At 41.6% G+C, this 20,718-nt stretch overlaps 1 protein-coding gene across 2 annotated transcripts in view; it reads right to left on the bottom strand.

The window, feature by feature from the left end:
- GRM7 (glutamate metabotropic receptor 7) overlaps positions 1-20,718 on the bottom strand; it is a 556,942-nt gene that overhangs the window by 377,890 nt on the left and 158,334 nt on the right. For both annotated transcript variants that reach the window (XM_026650481.1, XM_026650480.1), the window contains exon 2: positions 8,501-8,717. In XM_026650481.1, the coding sequence (XP_026506266.1) occupies positions 8,501-8,717 (217 nt within the window). The remainder of the gene's footprint in view (positions 1-8,500; positions 8,718-20,718) is intronic.

Below are 20,718 nucleotides of genomic sequence, written 5' to 3'. Positions count from 1 at the left end.
ATTATTGCCCGCTCCAGAAGTTCAGGTCTCCAGCCACAGTTCTCTGAACACTCCAAGACCTCCGCAAGTCCACAGGCACTGAAGGCGACGGCCGAAAATTCGACCTTGTCCTGAGTGCGCATGTGAGAGGTTCAGTGCATGGTCTTGTTCACAGAGAAAGACTAGGTTCTTTGTATACAATTTCATTTATCTGTCTCAGGAATTCACTCCCTTTTTAAAATTCACACAGACACATCTGCGACTGTCTCCCAACCCAGCCTGTCAGCACACTCCCAGAGGCTAGCGCAGATTAGGCGGAGGAAGAAGAAGACGCGTGAAGACATGTTCACAGAACTAATGGGCTGCTCCCGAGCCCAGGCAGCCCAGCAGACACAGTGGAGGGAGAACTTGTCACAAATGCACCGAGCAGTCATGGAACGGGAGGAGAGGTGGCGTCAGGAGGACCAACAGGCTACTGAAAAGCTGCTTGGACTAATGAGGGAGCAAACGGACACGCTCCGGCGCCTTGTGGATGTTCTGCAAGACCGGAGGCAGGAGGACAGAGCCCCGCTGCAGTCTATCTGTAACCGCCCTCACCCGCCACCAAGTCCCACACCACCCTCACCCAAAGTCCAAAGAAGGAGGGGCGGCAAGGGCCGTTAAAACTTTCAATCAACCCCTGCAGACTGCTCTAGCAGTAGAAGGCTGACATTCCCCAAAATTTCATAAGTCCTTTCCTACCCACCTCACACAAGCCCCCGTCCAAGTTTCACCCCCCACGTTTCATGTCTGGTTCGCAATAAAATGTTTGTTTCTGTTCATTACTGTTTCGGTCAGGTTCTTTTGAGGGAGAGTCTGTCTGGAGGGGGGGAAGGGGCTTGGTAATTGGACAGGACAGTCACCTTTAGCAGGCTACAGAGGCGGGGTCAGGTCCAGCATCAGGACACATACACAGTGCAGTCACTGGTTACCCTGGTCAGTCTGGGAGGTGCTTTTCATGTTTTGGGGGGGGGGGGTTGCTCTGTGACTTTGTGGCGGGGGAGGGCAGTTACAGATCTTATGCAGCGGTCCTTATCCTGGCTCACAGATCCACGCAGCAGGGGATCTGTAACCCTACCCCCCCTGCCAGAAAGTCACATAGCCGACACATACACACAGTCCCCCCCAGGAGTGCTGGCAGGCTCCATTGAAATAACCAGTCCACCAGTGCGGAGCCTGTCATTCCGGGAGTTTAGAAGTATCATTTGCATCAGAACACTGAACCCGCCCCCCGCCACAGTCTGCGTCCCCGGTTTAAAATATTCCCGCGAAAACAGCAATACAGACAACGGTGTTCATTAAAAAATCGAAATGATTTTATTTTTTGGGAAGGGGAAGGGGGTGAAGGTTGTATGTAACTGGAGAGGATAGTCAAAATGAACTGGGTAAAGAAACGGGGGCAGGTTCAGCTTTTCTGTCCACAAACTGAAAAGTCACTGGTTGCCCTGCTCACTCAGGAACCTAGCTTTCAAAGCCTCCCGGATGCACAGGGCGTCCCGCTGGGATCTTCTAATGGCCCGGCTGTCTGGCTGGACGTAATCAGCAGCCAGGCTATTTGCCTCTAGCTCCCACCCCGCCATAAAGGTCTCCCCCTTGCTCTCACACAGGTTGTGGAGCACACAGCAAGCTGCAATAACGATGGGGATATTGGTTTCGCTGAGATCACAGCGAGTGAGTAAGCTTCTCCATCTCCCTTTGAGACGGCCAAAAGCACACTCCACCACCATTCTGCACTTGCTCAGACGGTAGTTGAACAGTTCTTTTTCTGTGTCCAGGGCGCCAGTATAGGGCTTCATGAGCCAGGGCATTAGCGGGTAGGCTGGGTCCCCGAGGATGACTGTAGGCATCTCCACATCCCCAAGAGTTATTTTGTGGTCTGGGAAGTAAATACCTTCCTGCAGCCGTCTAAACAGACCAGAGTTCCTGAACACGCGAGCGTCATGAACCTTGCCCGGCCATCCGACGTAGATGTTTGTAAACCGTCCCCGATGGTCCACCAGTGCTTGCAGCACCATTGAAAAGTAGCCCTTTCTATTGATGTACTGGCTGGCCTGGTGGTCCGGTCCCAGGATAGGGATGTGAGTCCCATCTATAGCCCCACCGCAGTTTGGGAATCCCATCGCGGCAAAGCCATCTATGATGACCTGCGCGTTTCCCAGGGTCACTACCTTTGGGAGCAGTACCTTCACGATTGCCTTGGCTACTTGCATGACAACAACCCCCACGGTAGATTTGCCCACACCAAAGTGGTTCGCGACTGACCGGTAGCTGTCCGGCGTTGCAAGCTTCCAGAGGGCTATGGCCACTCGCTTCTGGACAGTGAGGGCTGCTCGCATGCGGGTGTCCTTGCGCTTCAGGGCAGGGGACAGCAACTCACAAAGTTCGAGGAAAGTCCCCTTCCGCATGCGAAAGTTTCGCAGCCACTGGGATTCATCCCAGACCTGAAGCACTATACGGTCCCACCAGTCCGTGCTTGTTTCCCGGGCCCAGAATCGCCGTTCAACAAAATCCACATGCCCCATTGCCAACGTCATGTCCTGGGCGCTGGGGCTCGTGGTTTCTGACAGCTCTGTGCCACTCTCCGACTTCAGGCTCTCACGGCGGTGCCGTAGCCTCCTCGCCCGATTTCTCTGCATCTGCCTCAGGGAAAGGTGTATGATAAGCTGCGAGGTGTTGAGAACGGCCACAAGTGCAGCGATGGTCGCAGCGTGATCCATGATCGCAGTGCTGTGGCGTCCGCGCTGTCACTGACCAGAAAAGTGCGCGAACTGATTTCCCGCCGGCGCTTTCATGGAGGGAGGGAGGGCGTTAGTGACGGACGGATGACGACAAATTTTTTTTACCCAGAAGGCATTGGCGGCTCGACCCAGAATTCCGATGGGCAGCGGGGACTGCGGGAACTGTGGGATAGCTGCCCACAGTGCACCGCTTCCAATATCGACGCTCGCCCCGTTAGTGTGGACTCACAAAGTCGAATTACTGTCCTTAGTGTGTCCTTAGTGTGGACACACACGTTCGACTTTGCAATATCGATTCCACATATTCGATTTAAGTAAAATCGAATTACCCTCGTAGTGTAGACATACCCATAGAAATTAGGGCCTCTTAGGAGACATGTAAAGTACAGCTGTGATGTCTGTCACTAAAGACGTCCATGTATATATTTCTTATACCCAGCAATTAACCTTATGGTACAGATTAAGCTTTTAAAAATCAAAGTTGAAATAATCTTTGAAATTTTAAGTATTCATTAATAACCTGAAATTGTCCTTTAGATATTCCATAATTAGAGTGTTCTCCTAATTTAGTAATCCCACAGACTTCAGAGTGATTCAAATCTTCATCTCCTGTCACAATGACATAACCAAACTGGCTTGAAGCACTCATAATAAAAGTCACTTTGTGACAAATTATTAACTCAAAGGATCAGGTGAAGTCTTTATATTTTGAAGTAAATTTAAAAACCCAGGGCAGATGATACTCTCTAGTCACTGTTGCAATTCCTATGATGATGGCTGAATTGGCAACCAGTCTTGGTGCAACACAGAATTTAAGGTAATTAATTTGCCACAAATTGAAGGTTGAAGATAAATTTGTTAGCATCTATCAACCAGATTCCCTTTTGCATTAAAATTAACTCATTGTGAAGTGGTTAGAGGAGATGTCCATGAGCCAGTTATGGCTCCCAATTTTCAAACTCTCCTAACCCTGACTTTAAGTATAATAACGGGGCTGCTCCGAAGTTGGGACCACTGACGGTGGGTCCCTAATTATTACAAACCATCTGGAGAATCGATACAGTGGACTGGAGCTCTCCTCTGCATGCTCCCCACCCACTTCATCCCTGTATGTCTCCTATGCCAGATAAGGAGAGGCCACTTGGCACAGGCCCTGGCTCTGCCAGATTTACACCAGCTGAGAATTCCCAACTGCCAGGAAAATTCTCAACTGGCCAATTGCAGCCAAATCACATCCTTTTATCACATCTCAGGCAGCACAAAGTGAAAGGAGCTGGGACTGTGAATCTGGGTCTCTATACGGACATATTTGCGAGGTACACAGTTTGCTCTGCTTCTGAAAACACATTTAGGCAAAGATATACACACACACACACACAATCTTTATTTATTGATTCACTTATTTATACATTGGGTATCTGATTTTTAAATGTGTATGAAGGACTAATCTGAATGAACAGTACGATTTTTATGTTATTTTAATGAATGTAGTGTAGGAGTCTTAGTCATAGACAATGACCCATTATGCTAGGTGCTGTACAAACACAGAACAAAGTCTCTGCTCCAGAGAGTTTACAATCTAAATATCTATAACTGTGCGCAGACCTATTGTTTGTGTAATGAATCTGTTGAGTCTCTCGCTGCTATTGGGGGTGGGGAAAGTAGTCCTTTCCAGACTACTAGACCACTTTCAGGAGTCTGATTTGTCTTGAGTACCTCCAAGTTACACCTCACTTAAAAACTACTTGCTTAGAAAAATCAGACAAAAAATTCAAAAAAGTGTCACAGCACACTATTACTGAAAAATGCGTACTTTCTCATTTTTACCATATGATTATAAAATAAATCAATTGGAATATAAATATCAGTATATGGTATACAGAGCAGTATAAACAAGTAATTGTCTGTATGAAATTTTAATTTGTACTGACTTTGCTTGTACTTCTGTGTAGATGATTGTAAAACTAGGCAAATATCTAGATAAGTTGATGTACCCTCTGGAAGACCTCTTTGTACCCCCATGAGTACACGTACCCCTGGTTGAGAACCACTGTCTTAAATGATCATATAGATAACTCACTAGAAATGGGGAAAACCATTGATAGCATTTCATTTAGGCAACCACCTCTATCCCCTTGAGACGTCTGTCCTATATAACACTTGGGTTGGAAAAGGATAGGTAACCCTGAAATGTTCCAGTTTTCCCAGGAACCAGAGATTTTTTACAAAAGGGCCAAGGGAAAATCTTGGCCTAAATCCTCATCCCCATTTTGGTGGTGTTTTTATTCCTGATAGCATTAGCTTTTCTAAGTGTTTCCCACCTGTAGCTTCAGCTTGCTAGCTTTTTCAGATCAGTACTTCTCTGCACAATGTCAACCCACTCATACAACAGCACTAGGGGCAACCCAATAGTGTCCCTTCCTCTGTTTCCTTCTTACCAGAATAGAATTTCTCATCTTGCTATTATCATGGCATCACATATTCTATCTGTGCTTGAGTATGTTTTTGAAGCTATTACACATGATCTACTCTTTTCAGGTCATGGATATTTGATCACATTCAAATGCACTTACTGTTCTAAGTGCATATGCCTTATGGTGGCCCTTCGATACCAAGATGCATTTCTCACTATCTACTGCTCTTTCAGTACTTCTTTATTACAGTGACCTGTTTATTCATCAGGTATGTCTTCACTGCTGTTCACCTGAGTGCCTTCTAAGTAGTTCAAACTAACCGATACAAGAAAAAAAAAAACTCCCAACTCAATAAAAAATACTTCCCTTAATTACCTCTTCAGATGGCTCATAATGCTGATATCACAGTGGTTAGCCAAACATGGCTGGTTAAACATGTATGTTTTACACTATATGCTGGGCGTGAATTCCGTACACATAGGCCCACAGCTAAGTTATGAAGTTTGGCCCATTCTGCGTACCTACCGAGGAGTAAGGGACTGTTTTGCATCCATACCATGGGTAGCAACACAGACAAGAGATTGACCTCCACAGAACCGATATGTCCATCCTGTGCCTGTGAGTGGGGAGTAGCTGGGAGCTTTGGCTTGGCCCCCTGGTGACCCGGCCAGTGCAGATGCACCAGTGAGCTGGGGAGCAGGTATAGGATTAATGCCCCTCAGATCACAGGGGCAACACAGCTACCCAGTGCCCATAATGGGGTTTGTGATATACCTACAATAAATCCCTGAAGTAATAGAAAAATCCTTGATCTGGACATGGCAGTGAATGAAAAAAGACATAGGGATGGATTTTAAGCAACAGGCTGCAGCTTTTACCCTTAACACTGGGGAGGGCTACCGCCAGCCCCATCACACATTTTCCCACATACCAGGCATTTTAATTGGTTCCCGTACAGGGGCATAGTACTCACACCATTTAACTTGGCATAGACTCTCCTAAGCTTACCTCTCCCTCAACTGGTCAATGAGTAGAGACAGATTCTAGAAGGGGAAGCGTCACCCCAGCATCCCTCCACATGTGCTCTCCTTCCCCTTTCTACCATTGCTGGTACCATCAAGATTTCCGCCCGTTGAGGCGCGTTGGAGGCATCCATTTCATTGCATGTTATTACTGTGATCAATATATGTCGCCAGTAAACAATACCTGAAAATTTGGTTCTCATCGCTGTGAAATATTTAGGAAATGGGACCACCTAGGATTTTCTGTTCATTCTAAACTTTTTAAAGAAGCCGGAGAAATGGTTGAAAGGTGTTAAATACACCAAATGCCACCTAAGCTGTATCAGGTATCAGTGCAACAACGTATCAATTCAATGCAATCTTAAGAAGAAAAAGATGCTGCACAGCATTTGAGTTGGCATTGAAGATTATGAGTTCTGAGACAAGACAAGCTGCCTATATTAAAGAAAGTTTATGCACTATAACTGCCAGATTCTTAGTGTTGTAGGAGTAACCTACATTACCATGTGTTTCACATTGGTTTTAATAGGGTACCTATGCAGTTATCACGCTTTATTTTTAGGTTTTTTTGTTTGTTTGTTTTTACATACACGTGTTTCATTTCATGTTGATTACATGAACACTTTCCACTAAGTTATTTCTGTAGTGCATCTAAAGCACAAAAATTATTACAGAACTATAGCTTGTCCTTCATGTGGAAAACACATGCTCAGTATTATGTTGCAAGTGTGTTTGTGATTCATTTCAATTTTAAATTATAATGAATACTGCATATTGTCACTTCCTGTGGTATTAAATCCAAAATAGTTTTAATACCACATAAATATGCATTCAAATGAACAGAGGAATTTATGCAAATTCCATCTTCTTCAGCAATAGCAACCTAATGAAACAATTCCAGATTCCCTCTTTCTAAGGCCCCAAAGTGCAGCATCATCACCTCTGCAATTTTTATATGGATTATGTTGACAAATGAAATGCAGTGACTTACTCAATGACAGTTTGGGGAGTGAGCAAACAGGCTAACACCTTTCGACTCGTGGATAATACAGGCAATCTGCAAACGCATGACGTATGCTTCTGAACCAGTTTTATAATAATGGAGAATACAAACCTCAAATGGTTGTTTGAGAGCACTGTAAACCCCACTATAATCTCTGCATTTCAGAATGCTTTCTCCTTAATGATATGGAGAGAGAATTATGCTTTCAAGTCCTGCAGTGTTTACTCCAATTCAAGTCAATGGAAGTTTTACTTGCTTACAGATGGTAGGTTCAGACACTGCTCTCATAAAAATTATGAAATGTTCATAATGAAACATTCATTTCTATTTAACATGTTAACCCTTGCCAGGACATATTACCATATGTCTATAGAAGTGAATTTTATATAAGGGCACTGAAAGTGAATAGCATCTTCTGAGTACCCTACCCCTAACTGGCACATGAGGGATCCTCAAATATTTCAGCCTAGAAAAAACAAAAACAATGACTTCCAAGAAGTTAACTTGTGGTGGATTAATTTTCCTATGCCCACAGATGCCTCCCAGGTTCCCAGCCTATCTGGGAAAATCTAAGCCAGTGCGACATTTTATTTCCCTGTTTGCTTTGAACATCGGTATTACCCAATAGACATGTTGAAGTATTTCTTAGGAAGGTTGGACTTGGGAGATTGTGATTTCATCAGCCACTGAAGTCATAGGCAATCCTAGCATCAAAATATCATGACATGCCCTGGGCCCCAAATACTCCTATGCCCTGAAGCATTTTTTATTGAATAAACGTGTTTGACCTCTCTCCCCAGGCCTGCAAGCTTCCTCCCTTCAAAGAGAAGAGAATGGATTTCCTCGGTGAATTTGCCAAAATAAATGATGAAGAAGAAAATTGATACAATATCTCATAACTGCTTGAAAAGTGGACAGGTATAGTATGACATGAGTCAATGTCTAATAATTTTCTGCCTTCAAAGAACTTCTAGCTGTGTAGAGATAAAAGCTCAGTATTTCAAAATCTGTCTTGTACCATGTCATCATAATATAATATTTTCCACTAGAATACCAGAAGCAATTCAGTATTTTATATTTTCTCCAAGAGTGCATGAAAACCATTCAAGTTTCAAACCCTCGAGTGCTGTGTTTCTGGAACCCCATGATTAGTTTAAGAATGAGAGTATAAGGGAGCCATTACTGAGGAATTATGAAGTCGACAAACAATTTTAGAGTCAAATTTCTGTTCAGAGAAGAATAGTACAACGTGTAATACATAAATATCTATCCAATCTATACCATTTTTTTTTTTTTTTTGCCTACCTGCCTCTCTGGAAATCTGCATGAAGGACTCCACTCCTTTTTCTCCATAATTTCCTTCAGATGCCAACGTTGACACGTAATTCCACCCCAAAGCTTTTACAATGTCAACCATTGCCTGTGCTTGGAAGGAATCTGGAGGGACCACTCGTGAGAAGAAATCGTAGCGCCTGTCATCACTTAACTCTGGTGCTGTTGAGGCATAACTGATCTGGGGAATCTGGAGGGAAAAAAAAAAAGTTGTTGGTAAATATGTTCATAAATTCACCGAACTTCTAGCATTAGCTTCAGCTGAGCCTCTGTTAGTCCACCATATATCTGTTATTTTCTTTCTCCTTCAGTACTTCAGTGCAAGTCAAATAATCCATCTCTTAAATTACTTCAGGAGTGAACAAATTACAAGAAAAGTAATCAGTGAATTAAAATATTTTCAGTTCTTTCTGAAAATTCTCTTGCCCTTTTAAGGGACTGATACTCACAAATGTCAATTGTGCTATTGAATGACTAGATTGCACACAGAATTACTGTTGTTGCCGGTGCACAATGAGTGTAGCATATACAAATGGCCAGTTGTTCATCTAACTGGTCATTTACACCTACAGATACTAATTTGTAAATGAAGCCGTATTAGTATGCACAAATTGTTCATGCAATTGCACAATTTTGCACCCAACATTTTCAAAATCAGGCCCTAGATATTCCAGTCTCTTGTTGATAGTTTTGTTCTCTCCTATGGCGGATGTTTAAAGGGCGACACCTTTTTTTTTTTTTTTTTTTTAAATAAGCCATGATCTCCAACTTCCAAGTTAAAACAAATGGCTCATTCGTAAGAAAACCAGAATAGAACCATTTAAAAATAATGATTCTTCCAAACTCCCCTCTGAGTTCTTGTATCTTTTTGAGATTAAGCTATTTCAAAGCAAACTATTTATATTTTCCCTTGAGGATACCATGGCCAAACATAGCAGTGAACAGAAACTATCTGTGTACATATCCATTTTACTAGTAATCAGATTGTATTAGTATCTAGTCATTTGGGATCCTGAAGTTCAGCTCAGAGAGAGAGAGGAGGACTCACCACATGCCCAAGAATGATAATAAATTTAAGATGGTTTCAGCCTGTGGAAACATCAATATTCCATGCTACAGTACAGGTATATTCTGTATGCTCTGAGAGTCATCTTCTATCTTTACAAAAGCATTCCTACCAATATATATTGCTCTTTTCTCCCTCTCCAAGGAGGGAACAATACTATACACCCCAGGGCTCAATCCCGGAAAAGCCTCCGTTCCTTCAACTCCCACTGAGATCAGTGGAAGCTGAGAATTACTCAACTTCTCCAAGAATCTTACATAAGGGCCCAAATATGCCTTTAGATAATTATGGAAAGACAGCAGCACAACAATAAAGTAGCCCAGCAGATATATACATTTACTGAAACTACATAAAGTAGTAACAATCTCAACCACTGCTGAAACATATAATGCTTCAAATACCTCTCTAATGTAGCCCATTATGAGGTACATCACTTAATGAACAGTCATTTAGTTCCATTCCACAAAAGTTTGGGCCTGATCCTACCTATGCTCCTCGCGCAGAACTCCCACTGAAGTCAGTAAGAACTCTGTGTGCAGAGTGCTTGCCGAATCTCACTCTTCGTTGCTATAAATTATTAACCTAAAAAAATGCTTAAACTTTCCACTGAGGTAATAGAAATTGCGGTTAGAGAAAGGAATTGTTCATTGTAGTATTCTGCCTTTCATTTCTGTTATGTTGAGTTTTTGGTCACACACTTTAAAAAGACGAGTTTCAAAAATCTGAGGCTTGGTATGTTGAGAGCTAGGATGCTGCAGATAGTGGTCACCCATAAAGCCTTGCCAGGGTTTCCTTAGATCGATAGATCTATTGCAGTTTCAGCAGTATTCCTTATACTGACTTTAGGAGATACCTACAGGCAGATTCTCTGCTGACATAAATTGTCATAGCTTCATTTATGACAATTTACACCCTAATGATTACTCCAGGTACCTGCATCGATAGTATGGTTACACTTACAACTATTGGCAATTTTTTAAAGGTGACCAGAGTGCTCTTTTTGGTTTATTAAGAGGGATTTTCTTTTCCCTATCTGTAAAATGCTGCAAACAGAGTTTATTTGGTTGGGTATCAGCTAATAGGATGGTATCAGGAGAACATAGTTAACCATGGACAATGGTATGGCACTGTATACACACTATTAATTAGATTAAAGTCTGGTCCAATATGCAATATTGTGTACTGAACAACTGTGCAATGGGCTGAGTGCCGTTAGCGTAAAATACATAGAGGTTAAAAAGTGTATCTTTCATATTCATATATGTGTGAACAAAAGAAATCCTAATATATGTATCAAATTGACCGTAAATGTTTATTAACTAAAATCAAAGGATACATTTTTCACTCCTATATGGAGCAAAACTTCACTGAATTTTGCCCAATGCTTTCATTATTTAAAAATATGTTTTGCTTTCAAAATCTTTTTTTTTCACTTATGAAATGTTAATCTGACCTGTCTGTTTCAATCTGCATGGAGCAGTTACAACATTAAAACCAACCCTGTTGTTCATACAGTTTCCTTCACAATGTCTAAGAATGTTGTACAAAGACATGAACTTAAAAAAAATTTTCTTACTGTAGCAGGAGAAAAAAACAAAAGCCAGGTCTAATATGCACTGCAAACATTGCAATTCAACTTTGTACAAATATGTCAGAGCTTCCATTCCATTACTGGTACCCCGGAAGGATATCTGCTATTCCCATGCTCCCTTCCCTGCACACAGTCAGCATCGCAGATATACAAAGTGAAGATCTGTTCAAGTCAGGTGAAACCTATAGGATATATTACTTCTTCTGCTGTTGAATTTTTAAAAATTCAGGCCTATCTTATTAAGATATCAAATAATTAATAAGGCAACAGCTGTAGGACAGACAGAACTGGACTCTTCAGAACTACAAATTATTGCTGGAATAACATGAGATGCTTAACTGCTGGAATAACTGTTGATAGGTTTATGGACAATATTCTGGCTTCAGTTAAGTGGACACATCCCCCATTAACTGAAACAGGAACCCTCTGTCAGTGGTATTGTGCTGTTTTGAGTGAAGGTGATATTAAGATGGAAAAATAGAGAGTCTTATGTAAGAAATAATGAAAATAGAACATTTAAGTTTCTATTTTCCTCCTTGAGATGTCTCCATTGAATTTAAACAAATTTGTTGGGCTCATGAGATAAAGCACCATTTCATTTTGTTTTGAAGTTTTAATGACAATTCATAATACATTTTTTCCTCATTGGAGATGGCCCCAGAAGGTAGCGTTTAGAGTCAAATTAGGATGAGTCTAAGCTTCTAGTCTGAGACCAATTCAGATGTAGGTTTCACATCTGGATTCAATTAACCTGTCCACATCAGATTGCAGATAAAAATGGCAGTGCTTTAATGAAATCAGCCACTCTCTACCATCTTGAACTAAAATATTGTGAAATTTCAACCATGCCTAAACCAGAACTAGAAAAGGTGCATATTCTGGGTTTGGAACCGGTATAGAATATATATATATATATATATATATATATAGAGAGAGAGAGAGAGAGAGAGAGAGAGAGAGAGAGAGAGAGAGAGAGAGAGATATATAGAGATATATATAGATATATATAGAGAGAGATATATATATAGAGATATATATAGATATATATAGATGGGGTAGAATTCTGGTCCCACAGAAGTCAATGGGAATGTTCTCATTGACATCAATAGGGCCTTAATTTTACCCATGAATCCTGAAAATCAGATCTACATGCCCATGGAAAATCAAGGGGATTCAGATCTAACATTCCAATAATGGCTATTTTACTTCCTATAAAAGGAGATACACAGTGTTCAAAGTTTGGGAAATGTGAATGTACTGTTCAGAAAAGATGCTAACTTGCCAGTCCTACCATCCAAAGTCTCCTATTTATCCCCATATACAATACAGAATAACTCAGACAGTGGCAGTGTAAGTAACACTGCAGCATTACTGTTAATGAATCTTGATCATTAGGGACAACATTTAGGAATGAGAAAGTTTATTGTGCATGATACAATCAGTGCTTAGCCTATTTTCTGAAACCACCTACAATCGTATCACTAAGTGTCAGTTCTGATCATCTTGTGTGATGCAGACACTTGGAGACCAACACCATTCACCTATGCCACCAAGAGCCATTAGATGGTAACAACTAATGTGCACTGGATTCTACCTGAAAATCAAAGGGAAGCTTTTGTATATCTTGACCAATCTAGATTCCTAAAAAATTAATTACCCTCTCCGCCCGTACTTCACTTTTAAAAAATCATCTTTTAGAATTAGAGTTTTCTCCCCCTCCTAGTCCGTATTTGTTTTATGTTTAAGAACACAAGAACGGCCATACTGGGTCAGACCAAAGGTCCATCTAGCCCAGTATCCTGTCTTCCGACAGTGGCCAATGCCAGGGAAAGAACAGACCAGGTAATCATCAAATGATCTATTCCCTATCGCCCATTCCCAGCTTCTGGCAAACAGAGGTTAGGGACATCATCCCTGCCCAGCCTGGCTAATAGACATTGATGGACCTGTTTGATCCTGCAGTGATCCTAGGTTTGAAACATCACACCCTGCTGCACTGGGAATGATTGGGATATCAACAAATCCAGCATTAAAATGACTTCTCTAAAGGATTTAAGAAGCAAGAGAAGGAAGGTTGAAGGGAAGACAGAATTTGTTTAAGCAAAAATGTATCAGATGACTCTCAAAAAAGGCTCATAAATCTATTTTATAAGCCATGTATAATCTATATGTAACACCATCCTAGCATTAGTGCCCAATCTTAAATCTATATGGTATATGTCAGCTTAGCTAACTTCAAGGATTCTCATCCAGAACTCTTCTAAGCAGGGATAAAATGGTGCATATTTATCAAGTAAATAAAGAACTACTCTCCATTTCTTTCCTCATCCTAACAATGTAACAAGAACAACTAGAGTCTCTTTTCATTCTAACCCTGCATTTTAATGAGAAAAAAAATGTCAATTCTAATGAAAAATTTCAATTCTCTGGCAAGAAACAGTGAACCAAAAATTATAGTTTTAAACAGCTATTTGGAATCAAAGTGATAGTAGTCACCTCATTATGATAGTAACTTGTCTTTTTTTTATTGCTTTAAAAAAAATTGTGCCAAAATGTCAATTCAAAATGACAATTTGGTTCATTTTGATCAAAATCATCAAAACTTTTCATTCTGGACTTGAAATTTTTCAGAATGTTTTGGTCCATTATACGCCCCCCCCTTTTTGGGGGGGGGGCTGTTTTGACTTTCCGTTGTGATTCGGAACCGAAACTAAATTTTCAAATGTCAGTATTTCCCACGGGATGAAAATTCTGTTCTCTGAACAGCCCTTGCATCTTGGTAGCAGACTTGTGCTCTGCAAGCACAAGGACTTCAATTCTTGCTGCTCTTTGCAGAGTCTGGAAAAGCAGGGGGGGAGGGAAGGATTATTATACCTTCCTCCATATCCCTCAGTTTGCACCCATGCAACAGACAGGCACAATCTAACCCAGTGTTTCCCAAAGATAGCGGACACAAAGGTCTACTGTGATGTATACAATAAGGCACACAGGCCTTTATCAGCATCATATGGCAAAGTGGCAAGGCCGTACAATTGACTTCATTTTTCTGAACTTTTCAAAAGTTTGAGAAATGCTGATCAATCCCACAATGAAGTGTCAGATTGTTATAAAGTCACTCTGTATTCGAGGTGTTATATACAGTAACTCCTCACTTAACGTTGTAGTTATGTTCCTGAAAAAATGCGACTAAGCAAAACAATGCTAAGCGAATCCAATTTCCCCATAAGATTTAATGTAAATGGGGGGGAGGTTAGTTTCCAGGGAAATTTTTTTCACCAGACAAAAGACATATACATACATACACACACACACACACACACACACACACACACACACACACACAGTATAAGTTTTAAACAAACAATTTAATACTGGTACACAGCAATGATGATTGTGAAGCTGGGTTGAGGTAGTGAAGTCAGAGGCTGGGATATTTTGCAGGGAATGCCTTACTGCTAAATGATGAACTAGCATTTGGCTGAGCCCTCAAGGGTTAACTGGTTGTTAATGTACCAGGCAGCAGGCATGGAGGGAGGGGAGAGAGCATAGCAGACAGAGACACACACCCTGTGTCTGAGAGCGAGAGATGCACATTTCCCCTTTAAGTAGCTGACCCTAGTCTTAAATACACTGCCATGTTAATAAGATCAGCTTGCTGAGACCGCAGCTGCTGCCTGAAAGCTCCCTCCGTCCTGAGTCCTGAACTCTGTCGTGTGTATTCCCCTGCTCTATGGAGAAGGGGTAAGCGGGGTGCAGGAGCAGGGGAGAGGGGGACACCCTGATATTAGCTCCCCACTTCCCTTCGCCCCCTGTACAGCAAGCAAGAGTCTCGGGGAGCAGCTCCAAGGCAGAGGGCAGGAGCAGCACATGGCAGTGGGGGCGGGACAGTTCAATGCCGGCAACTGCTAGCCTGCTGGGCAGCTGCAGCACAGGGAACTTAGGGGAGCGGGGAGCTGATAGGGGGGCTGCCGGTCCACCCTGATTACAAGCCCCCACCAGCTAGCTCCAATGGGCTGCTCTTCCTGCAAGCAGTGGACAAAGCAGGCGGCTGCCAAACGACCTTAGAAGGGAGCATTGCACAACTTTAAACGGGCATGTTCCCTAATTGATCAGCAACATAACAATGAAACAACGTTAACCGGGACGACTTTAAGTGAGGAGTTACTGTAGAAGTGGTTTAGCTGTTCCTCATAGATGATATTCTGCTTAAAATAACAGGAAAATTGAAATTGATTATATTGCATTATTCAATGATTAAGTAAGAGTTGTAATTTATTTTTTATATTGGACATTAGCATGAGTGTTTCATTTTTTCCTTTAATGAAGAGTATTCTCTACTAAATCCCTTTACAACTTTTAACTGTTCTGTTTGAGAAGCAGGGTTTATTGAACACACTAAGCACCATAGGATATTCTATAACAGGCACAATGAAAGCCTGTACAGAAAACATGCTAGAAATAAAACCACACAGTGGAAGTCAGATATTTTCCATGATCTACTAAGTTACTATTTCAAACATCAAAATCTCTTCTAAAAACAGAACTGCAACTAAAAGACAAACGGAATACAAATTTGATACAAAGTTGACTCTGCATGGCTAGGCCATAGGGGGAAATTTCTGTAGAATACATCTCCTCTCCCCCCCACTTCTATGAAGGAGACAGCCATTTTGCCTGAAAGAGCACTAGAGCACAAAGCACAGGGGACAGAAGTGCTTTTCAACTACATTAAACTGGTGCATAGTTGCTCACTGTCCTCCTTAAAGTGGCTTCAACCAGGCTCGTTTAGCAGTGCACCTCCTACCCTATTATCTAGCACAGCTCTGCCATCAAGGGGCATAATTTGATCCTTGATGACCAACATACACAATCATTTTGTTATATGTACACCTAACATCCAGGGGTCTGAAATGTACTCATGTACATCCCAGAGTAAGCAAGGAGAGACATCTATTCTAAACATCAAGCAATTTTTGACACTGTATGATCCCCTAAAAATGTATTCACAGTGGGGTTTCTAAGATTTTTCATCATGCAATCCACATCTTAATAGCATGAGTCTCTTGTGCTATTTGCCATAATGTAGCATCCACGTAGCAACTACAGCCATTGCATACATGGTAAACCAAGTATTTATGTTAGGGTTGTCAAGCGATTAAAAAAATTAATCATGATTAATTGCACTGTTAAACAATAATAGAATACCATTTATTTAAATATTTTTGGATGTTTTCCACATTTTCAAATATATTGATTTCAGTTTCAACACAGAACAAAAAGCGTACAGTACTCACTTTATATTTATTTTTATTACAAATATTTGCACTGTAAAAATAAAAGCAATAGTCAGGGGTGAAAGTAACTTAAAGGACTTACCAGTAAGCAGGGTGGCCGGGTTCCTGGGCAAGGTGAGGGGGTGGCTCTGGGCCCCCGGAAGGGGTGGGGCCTCGAGCAGAAGGGGCGGGGCTGGGGCCAGACTCCCCCAGCCAGTTCTTCAGCACTGCTCGGCCCGCACCACCCAGGGCTCCGGCAGCAATTTAAATCACCAGGCCCTGGGGCAGCTTTAACGTTGTCTGTGTAGCAGCCCATACAGGTGGCCAATTTCTTATCAATACGCTGTACTGGCCTGTACCGGATTACTTTCACCTCTGGAAATAGTATTTTTCAATTCACTTAATGCAAGTATTGTAGTGAAATATCTTTATCATGAAAGTTTAACTTACAAATGTAGAATTATGCACAAAAAAACTGCATTCATAAATAAAATATCAAACTTTAGCGCCTACAAGTTCAATAGTCCTACTTCTTTTTCAGCCAATTGCTCAGACAAACACATTTGTTTACATGTGGATAAGACAATGCTGCCCGCTTCTTGTTTACAATGTCTCCGAAAGTGAGAACAGGCATTCGCATGGCACTGTTGTAGCCGGCGTTGCAAGATATTTACCTGCAAGATACGCTAAAGATTCATATATCCCTTCATGCTTCAACCACTATTCCGGGGACATGCGTCCATGCTGATGATGGGTTCTGCTCAATAATGATCCAAAGCAGTGCAGACCGACGCATGTTCATTTTCATCATCTGGGTCAGATGCCACCAGAAGAAGGTTGATTTTGTTTTTTGGTGGTTCGGGTTCTGTAGTTTCTGCATCGGAGTGTTGCTCTTTTAAGACTTCTGAAACTATGCGCCACACCTCGTCCCTCTCAGGCCTTGGCTACACTGGCGCTGTACAGCGCTGCAACTTGCTGCGCTCAGGGGTGTGAAAACGCCCCCCCCCTCGAGCGCAGCGAGTGCAGCGCTGTAAAGCGCCAGTGTAATCAGCGCCTGCAGTGCTGCACGCTCGCTCGCAGCACTGCAAGCTATTCCCCTCGGAGAGGTGGAGTACTTGCAGCGCTGCGGGAGAGCTCTCGCAGCGCTGGCGGCACGACTACACTTGCCGCGGCAGCGCTGTGAATTCTCAAGTGTAGCCAAGGCCTCAGATTTTGGAAGGCACTTCAGATTCTTAAACCTTGGGTTGAGTGCTGAAGCTATCTTTAGAAATCTCACATTAGTACCTTCTTTGCACTTCGTTAAATCTTCAATGAAAGTGTTCTTAAAATGAACAACATGTGCTCGGTCATCATCTGAGACGGCTATAACATGAAATATATGGCAGAATGTGGGTAAAAAGCAGAGCAGGGGACATACAATTCTCCCCCAAGGAGTTCAGTCACAAATTTAATTAACGCATTTTTTCTAATGAGCGTCGTCAGCATGGAAGCATGTCCTCGGGAATGGTGGCCTAAGCATGAAGGGTCATATGAATGTTTAGCATATCTGACATGTAAATACCTTACAATGCCGGCTACAAAAGTGCCATGCGAACACCTATTCTCACTTTCAGATGACATTGTGAATAAGAAGCGGACAGCATTATTTCCCATAAATGTAAACAAACTTATCTTAGAGATTGGCTGAACAAGAAGTAGGACTGAGTGGACTTGTAGGCAGGGCCGCCCGGGGGGGGGGCAAGTGGGGCAATTTGCCCCAGGCCCCGGGCCCCACAGTGGCCCCCACGAGAATACAGTATTCTATAGTATTGCAACTTTTTTTTAATGGAAGGGGCCCCAAAACTGCTTTGCCCCAGGCCCCCTGAATCCTCTGGGCAGCCCTGCTTGTAGGCTCCAAAGTTTGACATTGTTTTGTTTTTGAGTGCAGTTACGTAACAAACAAACAAAAAAATCTACATTTGTTAGCTGCACTTTCACAATAAAGAGATTGCACTACAGTACTTGTATGAGGTGAATTGAAAAATAGGATTTCTTTTGATTATCATTTTTACAGTGAAAATATTTGTAATAAAAATAATATAAAATGAGCATTGTACACTTTGTATTCTGTGGTGAGCTGAAATCAAGATCTATGAAAATGTAGAAACATCTAAAATATTTAATAAATTTCAATTGGTATTCTATTGTTTAACAGTGCAATTTAAAAAAATTAATTGCAATTAATCAGTTTTATCACGATTAATTTTTTGAGTTAATCACGTGAGTTAATTGTGATTAATCAACAGCCCTAATAAATATATTTTTAATGGTTTTTTAGTCTGATAAGGGTTCACTTTTCCTCTTCATTTCATCTCCCCCTCCCTTCTGTTATGTATCTCTCAGCTGGAAGCAAAGAAGAGAGCCAGCACCATGAGATAAGGAAGTTTTCAGTGGAGCATCAGTGCAGGCTCACAGAATACAAATTAGGAATTTCTGTTTTACCGTTCCTGACACTAACCATCCAGATTCTGCATAATCCTACTGAGCCTACAACTTCATTCACTCACTCCCATTTTTCTTCTCACCCCTTTTGCCTCTCCTATTATTCAAAGAGCTGTGCATGTTAATGGTGGCATTAAAAAAAATATTACAGCCTTGCTACTTTAAGTGTGATTGAATTATGCCATCCCCTTAGTCACACAGTAAATGTTTAATCAAATGATGGCACCTGAGATAGGACAGTTGTCACAAAACTTCAAAAAAGGCATTTTCATCAAGGATAATGTGCAATTAAGATAATACGTAAGTGTACCTATTGAGCTATTAATGAGCTCCCACTGGGGTATTATTATATTCACAGTTTGTTGTAATTTCACTTTCAACTTCCTAATAAATTTTATTGATATGACTTCCTGACAATTAAAAAAAAAATCTGATAAAGTCTCTTGATCTTATCTTATTTGGAAATGCAGTGTCAGTCTCCTTGCATCACACAACTTGGCCAATAACTGCTTTCCAAAGTGAGAGACAGTGCAGAATTTTCACTTGGTTGTAAAACTCTTTGGTGTGGACTGATGCATGACTAACAGCCTGAATCAGTTTTGCCCCTGGATTTTACTCATGTAGAAATTTCTTGTGTCAGGACTTAATCAGTTAGTACAACTATTCTTTGTTCACAGTTTACTTCTCTAGTTGCATAAGAAATGGCTTCAGCATCCTGAGAATTGTATATAATTTCATTCCCATGAATTAAAATTACATGAAGTTTTGTACTAGCTATTTTCTGTGGGCCAAACTCAGAAGGCCTTCCTTGGTTTTTACTGATTCTTAGTCATGAGAAAAACTTTCACCAGTGGGAGTTTTGCCTGAGTAAGGACAGAGTAACAACAGAACCTGGGAGGGAGGGTGAGATCCCGAGTGGCTGCGGCATGCGAAACAGCTGTTTCGCTCACCGCTGCTCCCCCTCCCTCTTAGGCTTGAGAGCCTGGGGGGAGGAGGCAGGACTGGGGATTTGGGGAAGGGGCGGAGTTGAGGCGGGGCCGGGGGGGGTAATTAAAAAACAGGGGGGGGCGGCCAAAATTGTTTTTGCTTTGGGCGGCATAAATGCTAGAGCCGGCCCTGCTTGAGAGTCCCCTGGTTGTGTGTCCAAGGATCTCATTAGCACCACCCCCAGGATAGAGTCTTCCATTGTGTCTGTATGGCCTGCATGCTTTGTTCCTAGATGTGTACATTTAGTCATATCAAAATGTTTATTGTTTACTTGCACCCAATTTATCAATCAATCCAGATTGCTCTATATCAGAGACATATCTTCATTATTTACCATTCCTCTAATGTTTGTGTGGTCTGCAAATTTTATCAGTGATTATTTTATGTTTTCTTCCAGGTCATTGATAAAAATGTTAATTAGTGTAGGCCAAGAACTGATCCCTGTGGAATCTACTGGAAACACCACACGGTAATTTCCCTTTTACAATTATATTTTGAGACCTATCAGTTAGGCAGTTTTTAATCTATTTAACATGCACACTGTTAATTTTATATTGTTCTAGGGTTTTTTTTATCAAAATGTCATGCAGTGTTAAGTCAACTGCCTTATAGAAGTCTAAGTATATTATGTCAACACTATTAACTTTCTCAGTCAAACCTGTTATCGCATAGAAAAAAAATATCAAGTTAATTTGACAGGATCTGTTTTCCATAAACCCATGTTGATTCACCACTGAAAAAAGTTTGTATAACAGTCTACACACACACACACACACACACACACACACACACA

Source organism: Terrapene carolina, unplaced genomic scaffold (genome assembly GCF_002925995.2).
Source record: "Terrapene carolina triunguis isolate 2854851 unplaced genomic scaffold, T_m_triunguis-2.0 Scaffold89, whole genome shotgun sequence".
NCBI lineage: Eukaryota > Metazoa > Chordata > Testudines > Emydidae > Terrapene > Terrapene triunguis.
Note: the sequence above shows the minus strand (reverse complement) of the source record. Positions and strands in the feature narration are given on the sequence as shown.